Genomic DNA, 15,709 nt, shown 5'->3' on the forward strand with positions numbered 1-15,709 from the left:
AGGAATGGTAGTTTTTTAAGCTAACCAAACATATTATATCTCTAAGTTATTCACTGCAGCACTAGACTGTTATTTCAGACATGAACATTTATTTATGCTTTTTCTAGACTTTAAATATTGTAGGTCAGACCTTTAGCAATGGTTAAAAATGCAAACTTTTCTATTATGTTAAGTATGATGGTGATAATGTGTGTAGAAATTAGCTCAAATAGTTTTCTATATTTTTTTACTCGCGTCTTTATTATACTGTCGTCTCGAATAACACAGCGTGCATTTTATGCTGTAAGTACATGTAGTGTAACCTTATTCTTTTTTATTTTTATTTTATTTTTTTTTTTAGAACGGCGACTTTCTTATATTTAGGCTACCACACTCTCCAAATTTGGAGAGCCCCGATGCCCCACTCTGGCCAGACTATGTTGTCTTAACCGGGCCCACGATGGCTTCAGAGTTTGGCTTGGGCGTTCCCGGGAAACCATACCGCCGATTGCCACTTGACAGCCGTTGTGCCACCACAAGAGCATAACTCTCTTGCGTAACACACGGTGTGACGAAAACCCGGGTGGGCTCAGGATTCAAACTGACAACTAGCATAGTTTTTCTTGAAATTACTTTATAAACCAAACACATTTATGATAATTAAGCCAAAAATTAAAGCTCTTAGGTTAAACTTGTATTTTCAAGATAAATTAAGAATAATGTTAAATGTGATATTTTTGGTCTAGTTGATGACTTAATGCAACTGAAATTTAATGCATACAATGTGATTGCAATATATGTTAGTGCTCTAGTAACATATATATATATAATTTAAACATACATAATTTGTGTAAAAGTGCATGACTGACCGTTAATTCAGTTATAACAACAAACCACTTCTATATTTAGCCTTCACTCATCACATAAACACACAGATAACCGAATCCTAACCCGTTACTTTCTTCAAACCCGACAATATGTCGAAAAGAACATTTCGAATGTTCATCGAGGAAGAACTCGGCGAATTCCCACATTTTGTAGTTGGAGCCATACTCGAATGGTTCTTGATCGCGTCTCTTTTCATCGACGGGTTCATCGCGTTTATATCTCACCAATTTGCCACGGTCTTCCAGCTGGACCCGCCCTGCGTCCTCTGCACCCGAATCGACCAGTCCCTCGCGGCTACTAACCCGAGCTCATATTACAACAACTCAATATGTGAATCCCACAAAAAGGACATATCATCATTAGCATATTGTCATGTGCATAGAAAACTGTCTGATATCCGAAACATGTGCGACGGGTGCCTAATCTCGTTTCAAACCGATAAAGAATCAGATAACGCTGAAACCAAAAACCCCGGTGGGCAAAACGGATCGAATGAGTGTAAAGCGGGTGGCCGGGAAATGAAGTTGAAACAGGTGAAAACGGGTAAGGAAACCGGTGCTACCCCGCGTGTTGAAATGAGTAAGTGTTCGTGTTGTGGCAAGTCGTTTAAGAAGCGGACGTCGTCTAAAGTGTTTGTTAGGACTCCTTCTAACCTTCAGGCCTCGTTGACCGCACCGGCTTTTTCGCCTCGGGTACCGTTGACCCCAATGGGGTGGCGAAATGATGATCAAAAGAATGTGGAGTTGAATCAAATGAGGTATACTGAGCTTAAGTTTGTTTCGGATAATGAACCGGATGCGCCTGAGGATGATTATGGGTTGAATACTGAGTCCAAAAGTGAGTTCTTTTGTTAATAGTTTAGATAGTTTAGCATGTTTTTGTTATGGTCGAAACGGGCCGGGTTGAAATGAGTCAGGTTTGAATTCAGCTTCCACTGGTGCAACCCATGTTTAACTTTAACTAATCTCATTGGTTAATATGGTATTGGTGCGTCCCGTAAGTTTACGAGTAACAGGATCTCATGATCACCATAAAAGAAGCCCGAGTATCACCCGCATCTAGTAGTGGTGTGCATGAAACCGAACCAAACTAATCGACCTAATCGGGCCGAACTAATAGGTACCTATTAACCAGACTAAAACCAACGGTTTGGTTTTATGTTTTCTCAAAAACTGAATTTTCGGTTCGGTTTCAGTTTTGCATGCATTCATCCCCGAAAAAATGAGCCAAACCTATAAAACCGAACCAAACCCGTAAAAACCGGTTTTGCCTGAATTAAATTATTTTATTTGAGTATTTGTTATGAATTTGTGGATGATAGTCTTTATGTTTAAATGTTAAGTAATTTGCAAGAAATTAATAAATGATGTAACCCAAATATTTTTGGCCTAAATGTGTAATAACTAATAACAGTTGATCATAAATTAACAAAAAAAAAATCTAGGCCCAATGTTTCAGGCCCAAATTCATTATTTTGGGCCTATTTTTCAGCCCAATAACTTCAAATCCAAATGGCAAAACTGAAAAGTCCAAACCAAACCAATCATGAAAACCAAACCGAAAAAACCGAATGAGTAGCACACGGAATAAGTTTTTGATATAGTTTGAGCCCAAACCGACATATCAACACCCCAAGCGTTTATTATCTATATAACTAACATCTAACTGAATCATTATCTCAAACAACTTGATCAATGTTGCAGTTAAAAATGACATGAAACCTACACCAGCACCATTGCTATCAGACCTCGAAGAACTAACCGAAGAATCGTTAAAAACCCCAAGCTACGGCAAAGGAAACAAGTTCTTCGGTGCCCCACTCGCAGACTCAGCAGTCGTCAACAGTCCAAGATTTGGCACGAAACTTTCAAAAAATTTCCCACTCGAACGACCCGACTTTTTATCTGACTTAAACGATGACGGGCCATTAGACGGCGACTCAACTCTTTACGTTCTAAAACGACAGGCCCGTTCAGACAGACGAATGCTGATGGTATTATATCAAGAACTCAATGCAGAAAGAAGTGCATCAGCTGTTGCAGCTAATAACTCAATGGCTATGATCACTCGGTTGCAGGCCGAGAAAGCTGCCATTGAGATGGAAGCATTGCAGTATCAGAGAATGATGGAGGAACAAGCCGAGTATGATGACGAGGCGATTCAGATACTTAAAGATATGCTTATTCAGAAGGAGAAAGATATTAAGGTTATGGATGCCGAACTCGAGGCTTATAAGGAAAAATATGGTGAGATTAAGAAAAAGGGAAGTGATGAGTTTGTTGGTGATAGTGATTATATGGAGACCGAGAGCGAGAAGAGACGAACGAATGATGAAACCGAACGGTTTCAGATTTCTGGCATGTTGAATGATTTGGAAAATCTTATACAATCAGATGATGATGATCATGAAGATAAAGATAAAGGTAGTTTTATTTATATGTTACATGTTTTAAATGTGGGGCCCGCTGAACAGGCTGCGTTGAAATATCGGGTACTAATTTTGATTGTGTGTGGGTTAATAGGGGAAGCAAAGAAGGCAACTATGGAAAGAGAGATGTCTATAATTAAGGATAAAATGAGTGTGATGGAAGCAGATAGTGGATACTTAAAGAACACCACAAGGACACTTCAAAAGGGTGATGAAAGAGCTGATCTTCTTACTGAGATTGCTCAAAATCTTAGAAGGCTCAGGACATAAACGGGTCGGTTCGGGTTATGGGCTAGACAGGCTGTGGCCAAGTTAATAATGGTTGAAGCAGCGGTGGCAGTTTTGGCCCGTTTGCTTATAAATGGTTCGATTAGGAGATGATTTTATCAATGGGTCATACAATGAAAACCCAAAACAGAAACAAGTCAAACAGGTCAAAGTTACCCAAAAGTGTAAATTCTGCGCACAACACCTCGGTCCTCAAGAATTGTTTTACTAAATAACTGCATTACATTTATTACTAGAATAAGATAGATTTTGTAGTCATATTTAGCAAACTATTTTTCTAGAATTACAGGTGCAAACGAGCTAGGCTACTTGAGATCAGATAGATAAAAAGCTCGAAAGGAGCCAAGCCATATCAAGCCCAAACCTATATAAAGGTCGTTTAGTTATCGAGCCCGAACTTGAGCCTTGTATGGAAAGATTGTTTAGGCTGATCAAGCCTTAACAATCCTAGTGTATTTTTTAATATTAACTCGTTTAGACTTCTAAGTATTGATTTCACGTTGCACAGCCAGGCTCGAGTAAAGCTTTGGCTCACTTAAGGTACTACATGCGCCACACGAGCTTGAGCTAAGCCTAGGATCGTTTGAGGTTTTTCTCAAACTATATAAAATAACAAACAATCTAAGATCAAGCTTAAAAAAGCAAGTCTTAGAAAAAGAGCTTGAATTTAGCAGGCTCGAGTTCAAGCTTTCGTAAGTCATAACAATCATTGAGACGAAAAGTTAAACATACAATATCAAGTGACACAACAAACAATCATTCAATTTGTCTTTGAATTTGCAAGAAATAAGGTACTCTTCTAACAAAAGAAAACTATAACATGAATAAGATGCAAAGGTCATATTAATATCAAACACAAATTTACAAAAAGTAATCTGGAGTTCTTCGTGCAACATCAGGCTCAACTTGACGAGGGGCCGGATCAAACTGTAAGAAATTCTGGTCCATATTCTCTCCCACCTCAAGTATCGCAGCCATGTTCCCGCATCTATAGCAGTAGTTTGGTGCACTAAATATTGTTACAACATTATTCTCCTGCAAAATAAAAAGTTATGTTTCAGAAAAAGGATATACGATTATGCCAGGTGGCACGATGGACCAATTCATAAGTAAAAAATTAGTCATAATAGATAACTGTTATTACAAACCTGAGACCAACTGTAGCCTTCCATAACGAGCTGATGAGCCCGAGAAATAAGACTGAGACCATTTGTATGGTTAAATTGGGCAGCTATATCCTGCCCGAATGTGTACCCAGCTCCACGAGGAGAGATCCCCCAACCGCATCGATCATCAGGGTCAGACCACAAGAGGTCACACATCGGCCCCTCATGAGGAACCTAAATTAGATCAAAACATTATGATAGATCATAGAATCACACATGGGTATGTTTGGCAAAACTAGCTGGAAGCTTGTAGCTGGTAGCTAGAAGCTGGTAGCTGTTAGCTGTAGCTTTTTAGATATATTTAGGTGTTTGGCAGAGTAGCTGGAGCTTTTTAAATATATTTAGGTATTTGGCAGAGTAGTTGAAGCTTTTAATAAAACTAATTGGCTGCCAGCGCGGTGCGGCGGAGTGCGTGCGCAACCTGATTTCAACCGCATAATCAGTGTCGGTACGTGATTCACTTGATATTAGTGCACGCATAACCCGAATGCAAACGTGTACTTCATGCAAAGGCAGCAAGCGTGTAATCGTGACGAAAATCAAGAAACAAAGCTAAAATATACAGTAATTTCAAATAGATAGTTTTTTAAACCAACCTTTTTTGATTTGAAACCCTTTCCGACCCGACACCGTTTTAATCTGAAACATGTTCTGACCTGGCATCTTTCGACCCAAAACCGTACCGACACGAACCAAACTAAATTAACCCTTTTTTATCGACTCGTTCCGACCTTAATTTGGTCTTACGCATGACCCGAGCTCGTCTGACTCGACTTGTTGCCAATCATAACCGGTAAAGAAGTATACCAATATCATACTCAAATTAAAGAGAATAAAATGCTCTTTTTTATGATGTAATGTGTTTAAAAAAATATTACCGTGTGAAAAAGTTATGGACTTTTAAAGAGTCATGGGGGTAGTTAGTTTTGAATAAGAGTAAAATATGTAACTATTATATAAATTAACAAAAGTTGATGAAAGTTCAAGTACCAAAATTGTAAATTCAATTGTAAAAGCTTGTAGCTTTTTCTCAAACGCTAGTACTAGTAGCGTTTAGAAAAAGGGCTTTTTCTCCTAATATAAAAGCTTCATGCTCATTGAACCAAACAAGGCTTTTTGTTAGGTAGAAGCTTTTTCTTAAAAGCTTAAAGCTTGAAACCCCTAAAAGCTCCTAAAAGCTCCTTGCCAAACATACCCATGGTGTCACTGAAACAGGAGAACAGTTACATGTATTAAAGTTCAAACCTCTTGTATGCGATCTAAAGCACGTATGTTATCTAGTGTATCCAAAGATGGAGACAAGCCACCATGCAGACAGAAAATCTGCAATCAGAATGATATTATCACATAAACAATGTTTATATAAGAAGACTTCAAGCTAAAACAAAAGGCAAGCTAGATAATATGAAGTTCTGAACCTGACTCTCGATAAGGGCAGTGAGAGGTAGATAATCAAAAAGGTCAGTAAAATGTTTCCATACATTTGCATTTCCATACTTCCTTAAACATTCATCGTAAAATCCATACCTGAAACGAGATGTTAAGATTAGGGGAGATAATATTGCTTATGGTTCATATACTGTAACCTAAAACAAACTGATAAACATAACCGTGTATTTTATAGTAGGAATAATGATGTAGTTGACATCAGTAGGCCTTGAACCTTAGCACTAATGCGAAGACAAGTGATTGACATGTTTATTACCAAAGATATGGATCTTGAAAACCGAATATGACACAAAATAAACTTTCGGGTTATAATAGAAGTGAAAGGTAAGGAGCTGAGATCTCACACTTGAGTTATTTGCCGGCTCTCATGGTTTCCTCTAAGAATGGTAATCCTATCTCTATAACGAACCTTCAACGCCACAAGAAGTGTGACGGTCTCCACCGAGTAATAACCTCGATCTGCATGAATTAAATCAAAACATAACCAATCAGGTTCAACCACAATCATCAATATCTACTACATTTAATTAGCTCATAACACACTCAACAACCAGATTCAACCACACATCAACATTTAACAGCAATTTCATTTGCATAAGCCACAATACCTAACCAGCATTAAACAATATCTACTACATTTAACTAGCCCATAACACACTCTAACAACTAACCAGATTCAACCACATATCCTCAATTACCAGCAATTTCGACTACATAAGCCGCATTACTTAATCAAACTTAAACCTAATAAACATTCAACAATACCCACTACATTTAATGTTTTCGTACAGAGTACCGATACTGCACTGGTAACGTATTAACTGTAAACAATTTGTACCAGTAACAGAATTCATTTTTCATATTATCAATACCGATTGGTTTCGATATTTTCAACGATACCAGTTCCAGTCATTATCAAACCAATAAAATCCATACGAGATTCTGTTAACACTTTCACTCACTTTCAGTATCGAAACTTTTCGACACAGTACCGGTTTGGTACCATATTTAATTAGATCATAACACACTCAACAACTAACCAGATTCAGCCACAACTCCTCAATTACCAGCAATTTCAATTGCATAAGCCACAATACTTAATTTAACCTAATCAACATTCAACAATATCTACAACACTTAATCAGCTCACAACACACTCAATAGGGGTGTGTGTGGTGCGATCTAGTGTGGTTTTGGGCTAAAACCAAACCAAAAACCAAAACTTCGGTATTGGATTTTTGAAATCGTACGGTTTCGGAGCTTTAAAATTTTAGGCCGAAAATAATGAATTTAGGTATAAATTGTTTTGTTAATTGTTAACTAATAGACTATTATACATTTGGCCAAAATTATTTTAGTTACATATTCGTTATAAATTACCTAAAATAAAATAATAAATAAATAAAAATCTAGAATCGATAAATAAAAAAAAACAATCCAAAACTAGAAAAACCAAAAGATTCAAACCGAAAAAAATCGAACCTAAACAAAAACCAATGGTTTGGTTTTCTACTTTTGTAAAACCGAACATCGGTTCGATTTTGGTTTTCAAATTAACATCTAATTTCAAATCCACAATACACTAACCAACATAATCTCCCATAAACAAGTAATTAGTGTCCGGAGCACTTCCTCCGATCCGAAACAACTCCAGCAAATCATGAAACTGTCCATGAATATCACCACACACAGTCACCGGACACTTCACCGGCTGCACATTCCACTCCTCCACTAATATCGTCCGCGCCTGATCACACAACACCTTCACCTCCGCCTCCGGCAGCGGCTTGCAGTCCATCAGCTGCGAGATCTGGCGGTCCAGATCCGACTGTAACGGCATTTTGGAATAATATAGTTGTGAGGATTTGAAGATCTGGAAGGATGATTAGCATTTAAGTTTGGTCGGAAGACCGCCGGAGAGTCGCCGGAGAGGTAGGTCAAGGCTCGGTCATGGCTGCCGGCGGCGGAGATATTTTCTAGGGTTTTGGAGAGAGTGTTTTATATTACGAGGGTAGTTAATATTTTCGATGTGGTCCTTGTAGTATTTTTAACTTTACACTTTTTGCACAAGAATTATTTTTTTAACAGCATTTAGAACTAGCCTCAATGCTAGAGGAGCACATAATACCTGGTTCCGAACCATCCACTGAACCGGTCCCTACCCGTACCCGCGGGTACGACCTGGTATAGGATTTTATTAGAGAGTAAAAGATTATTATGTCGGTTTCTGAAAACACCCGATTTGTGCACATCTAGTCAATACCCAAGTGAGTCTTCATGTGACAGGATGCCAGTTGTCGATAATGATTTTAACGCTCCAGAACTAGTTCGCTCAAGAACATCATCAAAACAAAACCCACCACTATAAGAAAACCCCTTTAAGTCGGGCTTCTCATAAATCTCAACTATCTTAAAATTTAACTATCAGGTCAATTGCAAGTTTACTACACAACATTTTTAATTATTTCAACGTGTAATTAGTCATTATGAAACATTAATGTGGAACTTTTGTGTGCTATTTTATTATTGCTCACACTAATTACTGTCTTTACTCTTTATAGTTATTTTTTACTTTAATTCGGAAACTTTTTACCAAACAACATATTTTTAAGATTTATGTTACTTTATAAACATGTATGAAATGTAATAATCTATCATAACCTGAAAAAGCAACGGTTATGGTTAAGTGAGTCTGATTAACTGATCATTCGGTCATGGTTACGATTGATGTGTCTTTCCTAACCATTTCAACCAAAAACGAACCTAGTATATTTGTCTTTTTACAAATTTTGTGCCTCTATTTCCACCTTTTGTACCTCTATATTTCAAATTCAAACAATTAAATTTATGATGTAAATGTCTGTAGCACACAACTTGGAACACAATAACCAAACTTTGAACCAACATATTTCACCTTTGAAACCGCATATATTTGAGTTTAGAACGTAACCAAATCATTTTCATATGCGAAGGAAAAAATTAATAAAAAAATAGATTGGACAATTAACCGAAGCTAACCCATAACCAACGGTTAACCAGCCATTCAGTTATAGCTATGGTTAAGCAATCTTCCATGAGCAAATCTTGGTTATAGTTATGAACTTATGATTAAGCCGCCATAACCTAACCGAACCAAAACGAATAGACTTTACACACTATTTTTTTTTCTTTTGAACAGCAAACATCTGAGAGACCTCTGGAGTTTACTTTTAGCAAAATTTCCGTCTCCAGAAAGACTCGAACCCCCGTCACCCGCACTATTAGTGTCTAATAAATATTTACTATCTAGTAAATCTAGCAAGCATATTTTTATTCACGTTTCTATTGTAAGTAAACTCTTGTCTGTACTATCATTAACGCTTTGATGACGCTAGTCAAGTGAAAGTAAGTTTAACATCTGTGTTAACAAGAAAAATTAGCTATGTTTCAAAATAAATTTAAAAAATATTATAATGGCATTTTGTATATTTTTTTGGCTTTTGTGGGTTCCATAAAAAAATGGAGAACAATATGTTACTTGTTAAAGATAATAAAATATAATTTATGTCACTCTTTGAAATGTGACATTTTGATTATATTCTCTACACATATTCGTTAAAAAATTACATCATGTTTGTTTTATTTATCATTTGATGGAACACTTGTCTTTGCATGCCAATTATTGAGCCTTTTTTAACTCATGATTCTTTAGAATGACATCTAAATGCATTCTGACTTATCATATTCAAACCGGTTCGGATAAGAAATCAGTATTAGATCTGATCCAATCCGAAACCGATAGTGAAACCGGTTTTAATATGTCAGTTTAAGTTTTGTTTAAGGATGGATATACTGATTGAAACCAAACCGATCCGGTTTTCCACTTATGAATTCCTGGTTTGGAGCGATCTGGTTTTGACTTGCTTAGGCTTGATGCAAACAGGTTTAAAGCAGATCTGGTTTGGCGCAAGATTCGGTTTTGCGCATAGCATGCTTCTATCAATGAGTTGAAAATTTAAATGACCTACAACTATTTTTATATAATTATCGAAGTACTATATTTCTGTATATCTGTACGAAGATTTCAAGTGAAAACGTATATAAAAAAAATCTATAATGTTGTCATAAAATACTATTCATAGATGATGACTTTACATGAAAAGTTATGTCTTTTGTTGTATTGTTAGACATGTTGTACAACATGAAAGAATATGTCCATGCAATAAATAAATCAATTAATTAATTTATGAAACATTAAAACTTTTCATATTGTGACTTGTGACCATTCATTAAGTAACTAGTCAGATCACCATATATTACAAAACTTCCATTAAATGCATTATATTTATATATGTGGCTCTATCTTAACACTTAAAAAATCATTTTTTTATAAAACAAAAAATTGCATAATCATTTTTTTTTATAAAAAGTAAACCATGTTCAATAATGAAACTTTTTCTAAATTTAACTAGTCCAAGTACACTTTATCTGTCAATAACATACATGTAACCCTGAAATGCAAATCTCTACACATGGTATATAGTACATAAACACTTTAAACATCAATAGTAGTTTCATTCTCATACAATTTTCTATATATATATATATATATATATATATATCACACAAGTAATGCAATCACACTGGTCAATCAATCAGTGCAACTGCCAGGGCTTTTCTGATTTCTAGTTGGCTAAAAATGTAGCACATGGTGGGCCTGTCTGGTCTGGGGTTCATGTCATCCGCCCACAGTTATTATTGCCTAGCTGCATATGAAGCCATTCAGGTTGGGACTCATGTCCAAATGGCCTTGGGGTCTGTGAGCCGAATAAGAGCCCGGCTGCATCAAGCAGTTGTTGTGGCCCAAGCTGCAAGGACAACATTTCTTATATCGTTAGATCATAGATGTGTGTTTAAAGTGAATATTGTGACATGAGTTCGAGTATTTGACAGACAGTTATTATGTATAAACTTTTCATAAAAACAACTAAATAATATATATTATGTTAAATATAAAAATTATAATTTAGATGCACATATAAAATAGTAATAAATATATATAAATTAATTAATATATAATAAACGAGTCTAGCTCGAGTTCTAGCATTTTAGATGAGCCGAGCTCAAGCCTAGTCGAACTTAGGCCCGACTCGACTCGTTTTCACCCCTAGTTACTAGTAGTCACTAAAAAAGTAATTGTTTTGATGAAAAAAAATTTAAGTAATAATCTTAACAAATATTCTTAAGTAAATGCTCATTTAAACACACCCCTTAAGATGGATTATGAGTTCAATTGAAGCGGCAACTCGACAATTTGGATCTCGATTACCATAAAAAAGTATAATCACAAGTTTCTTAAAAAGGGTTTTCAGTTTGATGAGCAAGATTTAGCAATAAAATCAAGTTATCTTATCAACAAACAAAAACCTTCAAGGGTTGGCACAGTGGTAAGCGTCTGATTCCCCTCTAGCGGAGGTCTCAGATATGCATAACTTACATCTTTATTAGGAAACCCTTCTACAGGTAAGGCCATCCTGGTATTTACAGCTTCTAGCTTCATAGACAAGAACTATAAATAAAAAATAAATAAATATTAAAACATACGGTACGGTGTCAAATTCTTTAGTAATCATCATAAGAACTTCGGTTAACTTAATAACAAAAATTACCTCAACTTGATGTTGCAAAGATTGGATGTAATTAATTATTTCATCGAGAACAAGTGCTTTTCCTATAACCTAATATTAACAATACCAAAATGCCAAAATCAATCATCTTTACTACAATTCTCACAAAAACACTAATCAAACTAATTTATACACACCTTGTTGCATCCCGGGACCAAATCTTGCAAGATTTTCATTCTTTCACTTATCTTTTCTCTCCTGGCCTGAATAACACAATTCAAATCATCAAATAATCATCAAAGAACCATCAAATTCTTAAGGATATTGAACATAATTCAAGATCAAGATTGATTTTTTTTGAAGTGCAAGAAAATTATTACTCTCTCGGCAAGACTGTGTCTATCAGTGGCTTCACCTCTTCTTGCTCTAACATGAATATAGTCTTTAGGTGGTTCAGAAGGTTTATTAGTTTGACCTGATGCAGGACCTTTGCTTGCTGACCCTGAACTCATTTCTTGATCTGTTTTCGAACCACCGGACTCATCTTTCGTACCCGATACCTTCACTTTCTTACCATTCAATCTATTCTGCAAATCAGTAATCACAATTTAACAATAGATCTTCACAAAAAGACTATCAATTTCAAATCTTTACACAAGATTTTGAATCTTTGCATCAAAAACTGAAGAACCCTAATTCATGCTCAATAATTAAAACCGAGCCAAGGGAATTCAAGTAATCAAACTAAAATAACTTCAATTTCAATTTTAGGAATTTAATATCTATCTTTCACAAAAAGAGAATCAATTTCAAATTTTTAAACAAGATTTTGAATCTTTACATCAAAAAACACAAGAACACACAAAATTGAGCCAGGGGAATTCAAGAAATCAAACTAAAAGAGCTTCAAATTCAGATTTTTAAACAAGATTTTGAAACTTTACATCAAAAACCGAAGAACAGACATAAGGGTCCAATTGGGAACCCAAATTCATACTCAAAACTAAAAATTGACATGAGGGTATTCAAGAAATCAAATTAAAATACCATCAATTTCAAATTTGGGTTATTCAATTTCAATCTTTAATAATTAAATTAAAAATGGATTTTTTAAATAACCAAATCAATCTATTCTGCAAATTAGTAATCACTAATCTAACATACATCTTCACAAAAAGACAAAATCAATTTCAAATTTTTCACCAATATTTTGATCTTTACATAAAAAACAAAAGAACCCTAATTCATGCTCAAAATTTAAAATTGACCCAAGTGAATTCACCAAATAAAACTAAAAGACCTTCAATTTCAAATTTGTGGATTTAATTTCAATCATTCAATACCTAAATCAAAAACTGAAGAACACACATAAGGGTCCAATTGGGAAACCCTAATTTACACTCAAAACCTAAAAATTGACACAAGGGTATTCAACAAATCAAAACCAAAACACTTTCAATTTCAAATATGGATATTCAATTTCAATCTTTCAACACCTAAGTCAAAAAGGGTATTTTTTAATTACCAAATCAATCTATTCTGCAAATTAGTAATCACAAAAAGATGATCAATTTCAAATCTTGAAACAAGATTTTAATCTTTAGATCAAAAACTCAAGAACACAAATAAGGGTCCAATATTTACACTCAAAAACTAAAATTGACACAAGGGTATTCACCAAATCAAACCAAAACACCTTCGATTTCAAATATGTGTACTCCATTTCAATCTTTCAACAACTAAATCAAAAAGGGTTATTTTTTTTTATTACCAAATCAATCTAAATTCATAATCATAAAAAGACAAATCAATTTCAAATCTTTAAACAAGATTTTGAATCTTTACATCAAAAACTCAAGAACCCTAATTCACAATCAAAAATTAAAATTGACACAAGGGTATTCACCAAATCAAACTAAAATACCTTCAATTTCAAATATGGGCACTTAATTTCAATCTATACCTAAATTAATAAGGGGTTTTTCAAGATTTTGTATCTTTACATCAAAAACTCAAGAACACACATAAGGGTCCAATATTTATACTCAAAACTTAAAATTGACACAAGGGTATTCACCAAATCAAACTAAAACATCTTCAATTTCAAATATGGGCACTTAATTTCAATCTTTCAATACCTAAATTAATAAGGGGTTTTTCCAAGATTTTGAATCTTTACATCAAAAACTCAAGAACACACATAAGGGTCCAATATTTATACTCAAAACTTAAAATTGACACAAGGGTATTCACCAAATCAAACCAAAACACCTTCAATTTCAAATATGTGTACTCAATTTCAATAATTTAAAACCTAAATCAAAAAGGGTATATTTTTTTAAATCACCAAATCAATCTATTCTGCAAATTAGTAATCACAAAAGGATTTCAAATTCATACTCTAAAACCAAAATTGACATAAGGGTATTCAACAAATCAAACTAAAACACCTTCAATTTCAATCTTTAATACCTAAATCAAAAAGGGTATTATTATTTAATTACCAAATCAATCGCACTACCAGTAGACACAATCTTCGAAGACTCATCTTCATAATTAGTATCCTTCCGCTTCCGGCCACCACCGCCACTGTACTCCGTCACCGTCGATTCATCGTCACGGGTATTATTATTATTATTCGGGTCTCCTATTCGACCAATTAGGGTTCCCATTTTGAGCCCTAAATCTTCAATTCGACCGCCATTGAACGGCCAGATCCCGGTTAAAGTGTAAGACGATGGATTGGCTGCTGAGAATGAGGTTTCGTTGATTATTGGTGGATCCATTAGTATGAAGATATACACACAATGTGTTTGTGTGTGTGAATGAATTGGATTGAAGAGTTAAAGATGGGTTTTTTGATGTGGGTTTTATTTAACTGGGTTGGCTTCAAGATTCGGGTTTATTATGTTCTTTAATATAATAATGAGATCTTTGATTTATAGCCATTTGTTTGTGTAATTAATTACAGAGTGTAATGAAATGTAATGGTGGAAGATGATGAACAAGTGTACTGTGCTTATGGCGCATTTTAAACAAGCTTAATTACATGCCTAACAGAAACTTTTAACCGAGTACGTTCGTAATGGTTAATGCCTGACATTTTCCGTTAAGTCGTTACCCCCCCCCCCCCTTTCCCTATACCATCTCACGCATGAAATGAGAAGAATGATCGTGGTCATTCAGGTCATTCCCGCTTGCCTCAATCTAATCCAGTCAATATTTTTCCCTTTTCATTTCTTTATATTATTAAATAAGGGAATGGTAGAGAATGACGGAGAATGAGAATGACCTATAACTTGGACAAAGTGTGTTGTTGAATGATTGAGGTAAAGCTAGCGTGACGCAGACGTACCAAACGAGGGGGATGGTTCAGATGAATCATGCTCTTTAGCCTAATAAAAAGCTTGTGTAACGGTTAGTGCATTTAATGTATATCAAAACATTATCATTTCAAGCCACATAGAGCTTTATTGTGGAAACGCTCATGCTCATATGTGTGTATATCTGTGTGTTTGTGTTTTGTGAGTGTATATCGTAAGGCTCCACCATCCCGTCCGCTTGATCATCAGATACAGACTTTAGACCCAATACTTAAGTAACATTGAGTAACATGCCAGCTTGATCCGGTTGATGGTAGTTCACCCTTGTTGACTTGTTTTGGGTGCCCTAATGAATATATTTGATGCGTTTAATTTTTGGTTACCTTTTGTTTCTTTTTTATAAATACATTTAATTAACACCTTTGAATTTGAACAATTCAAATTGTAATCTATCGGTCGATAAAAATTTGTATCGATAATATGATTAATGACAATCCTTGTAACAATTCGGGTTTTCCAACGAACGCAATTACATCTTTTAACCTGACCTGTTTTAAATTCGGGAAATTTATCACTAAAAAG

General features: G+C 35.0%; 2 protein-coding genes and 1 pseudogene across 2 annotated transcripts; 1 reads left to right on the plus strand and 2 right to left on the minus strand.

Annotated features, from left to right (window-relative positions):
• The first annotated feature begins 956 nt into the window (after positions 1–956).
• Positions 957–3,565, plus strand: LOC143542949 (putative myosin-binding protein 5 pseudogene; annotated as a pseudogene).
• A 774-nt stretch (positions 3,566–4,339) lies between these two features.
• Positions 4,340–8,110, minus strand: LOC143542944 (serine/threonine-protein phosphatase PP2A catalytic subunit-like). The gene is made up of 6 exons (XM_077035399.1): positions 7,786–8,110; positions 6,543–6,657; positions 6,168–6,276; positions 5,995–6,072; positions 4,732–4,923; positions 4,340–4,618 (listed from the first exon to the last, which is right to left on the minus strand). The coding sequence occupies exons 1-6, from the start codon at positions 8,036–8,038 to the stop codon at positions 4,445–4,447; spliced, it is 921 nt and encodes a 306-aa protein (XP_076891514.1). The 5' UTR covers positions 8,039–8,110; the 3' UTR covers positions 4,340–4,444.
• A 2,677-nt stretch (positions 8,111–10,787) lies between these two features.
• Positions 10,788–14,590, minus strand: LOC143542936 (transcription factor bHLH79-like). Its single transcript, XM_077035392.1, has 6 exons — positions 14,309–14,590; positions 12,185–12,391; positions 12,002–12,067; positions 11,847–11,915; positions 11,675–11,746; positions 10,788–11,045 (listed from the first exon to the last, which is right to left on the minus strand). Exons 1-6 carry the CDS (start codon positions 14,588–14,590, stop codon positions 10,911–10,913), a joined length of 831 nt encoding a protein of 276 aa, XP_076891507.1. The 3' UTR covers positions 10,788–10,910.
• Positions 14,591–15,709: the final 1,119 nt, after the last annotated feature.

Source organism: Bidens hawaiensis, unplaced genomic scaffold, assembly GCF_021521415.1.
Source record: "Bidens hawaiensis isolate Kalapana, Puna unplaced genomic scaffold, B.hawaiensis_p1.1 tig00013006_1, whole genome shotgun sequence".
NCBI lineage: Eukaryota > Viridiplantae > Streptophyta > Magnoliopsida > Asterales > Asteraceae > Bidens > Bidens hawaiensis.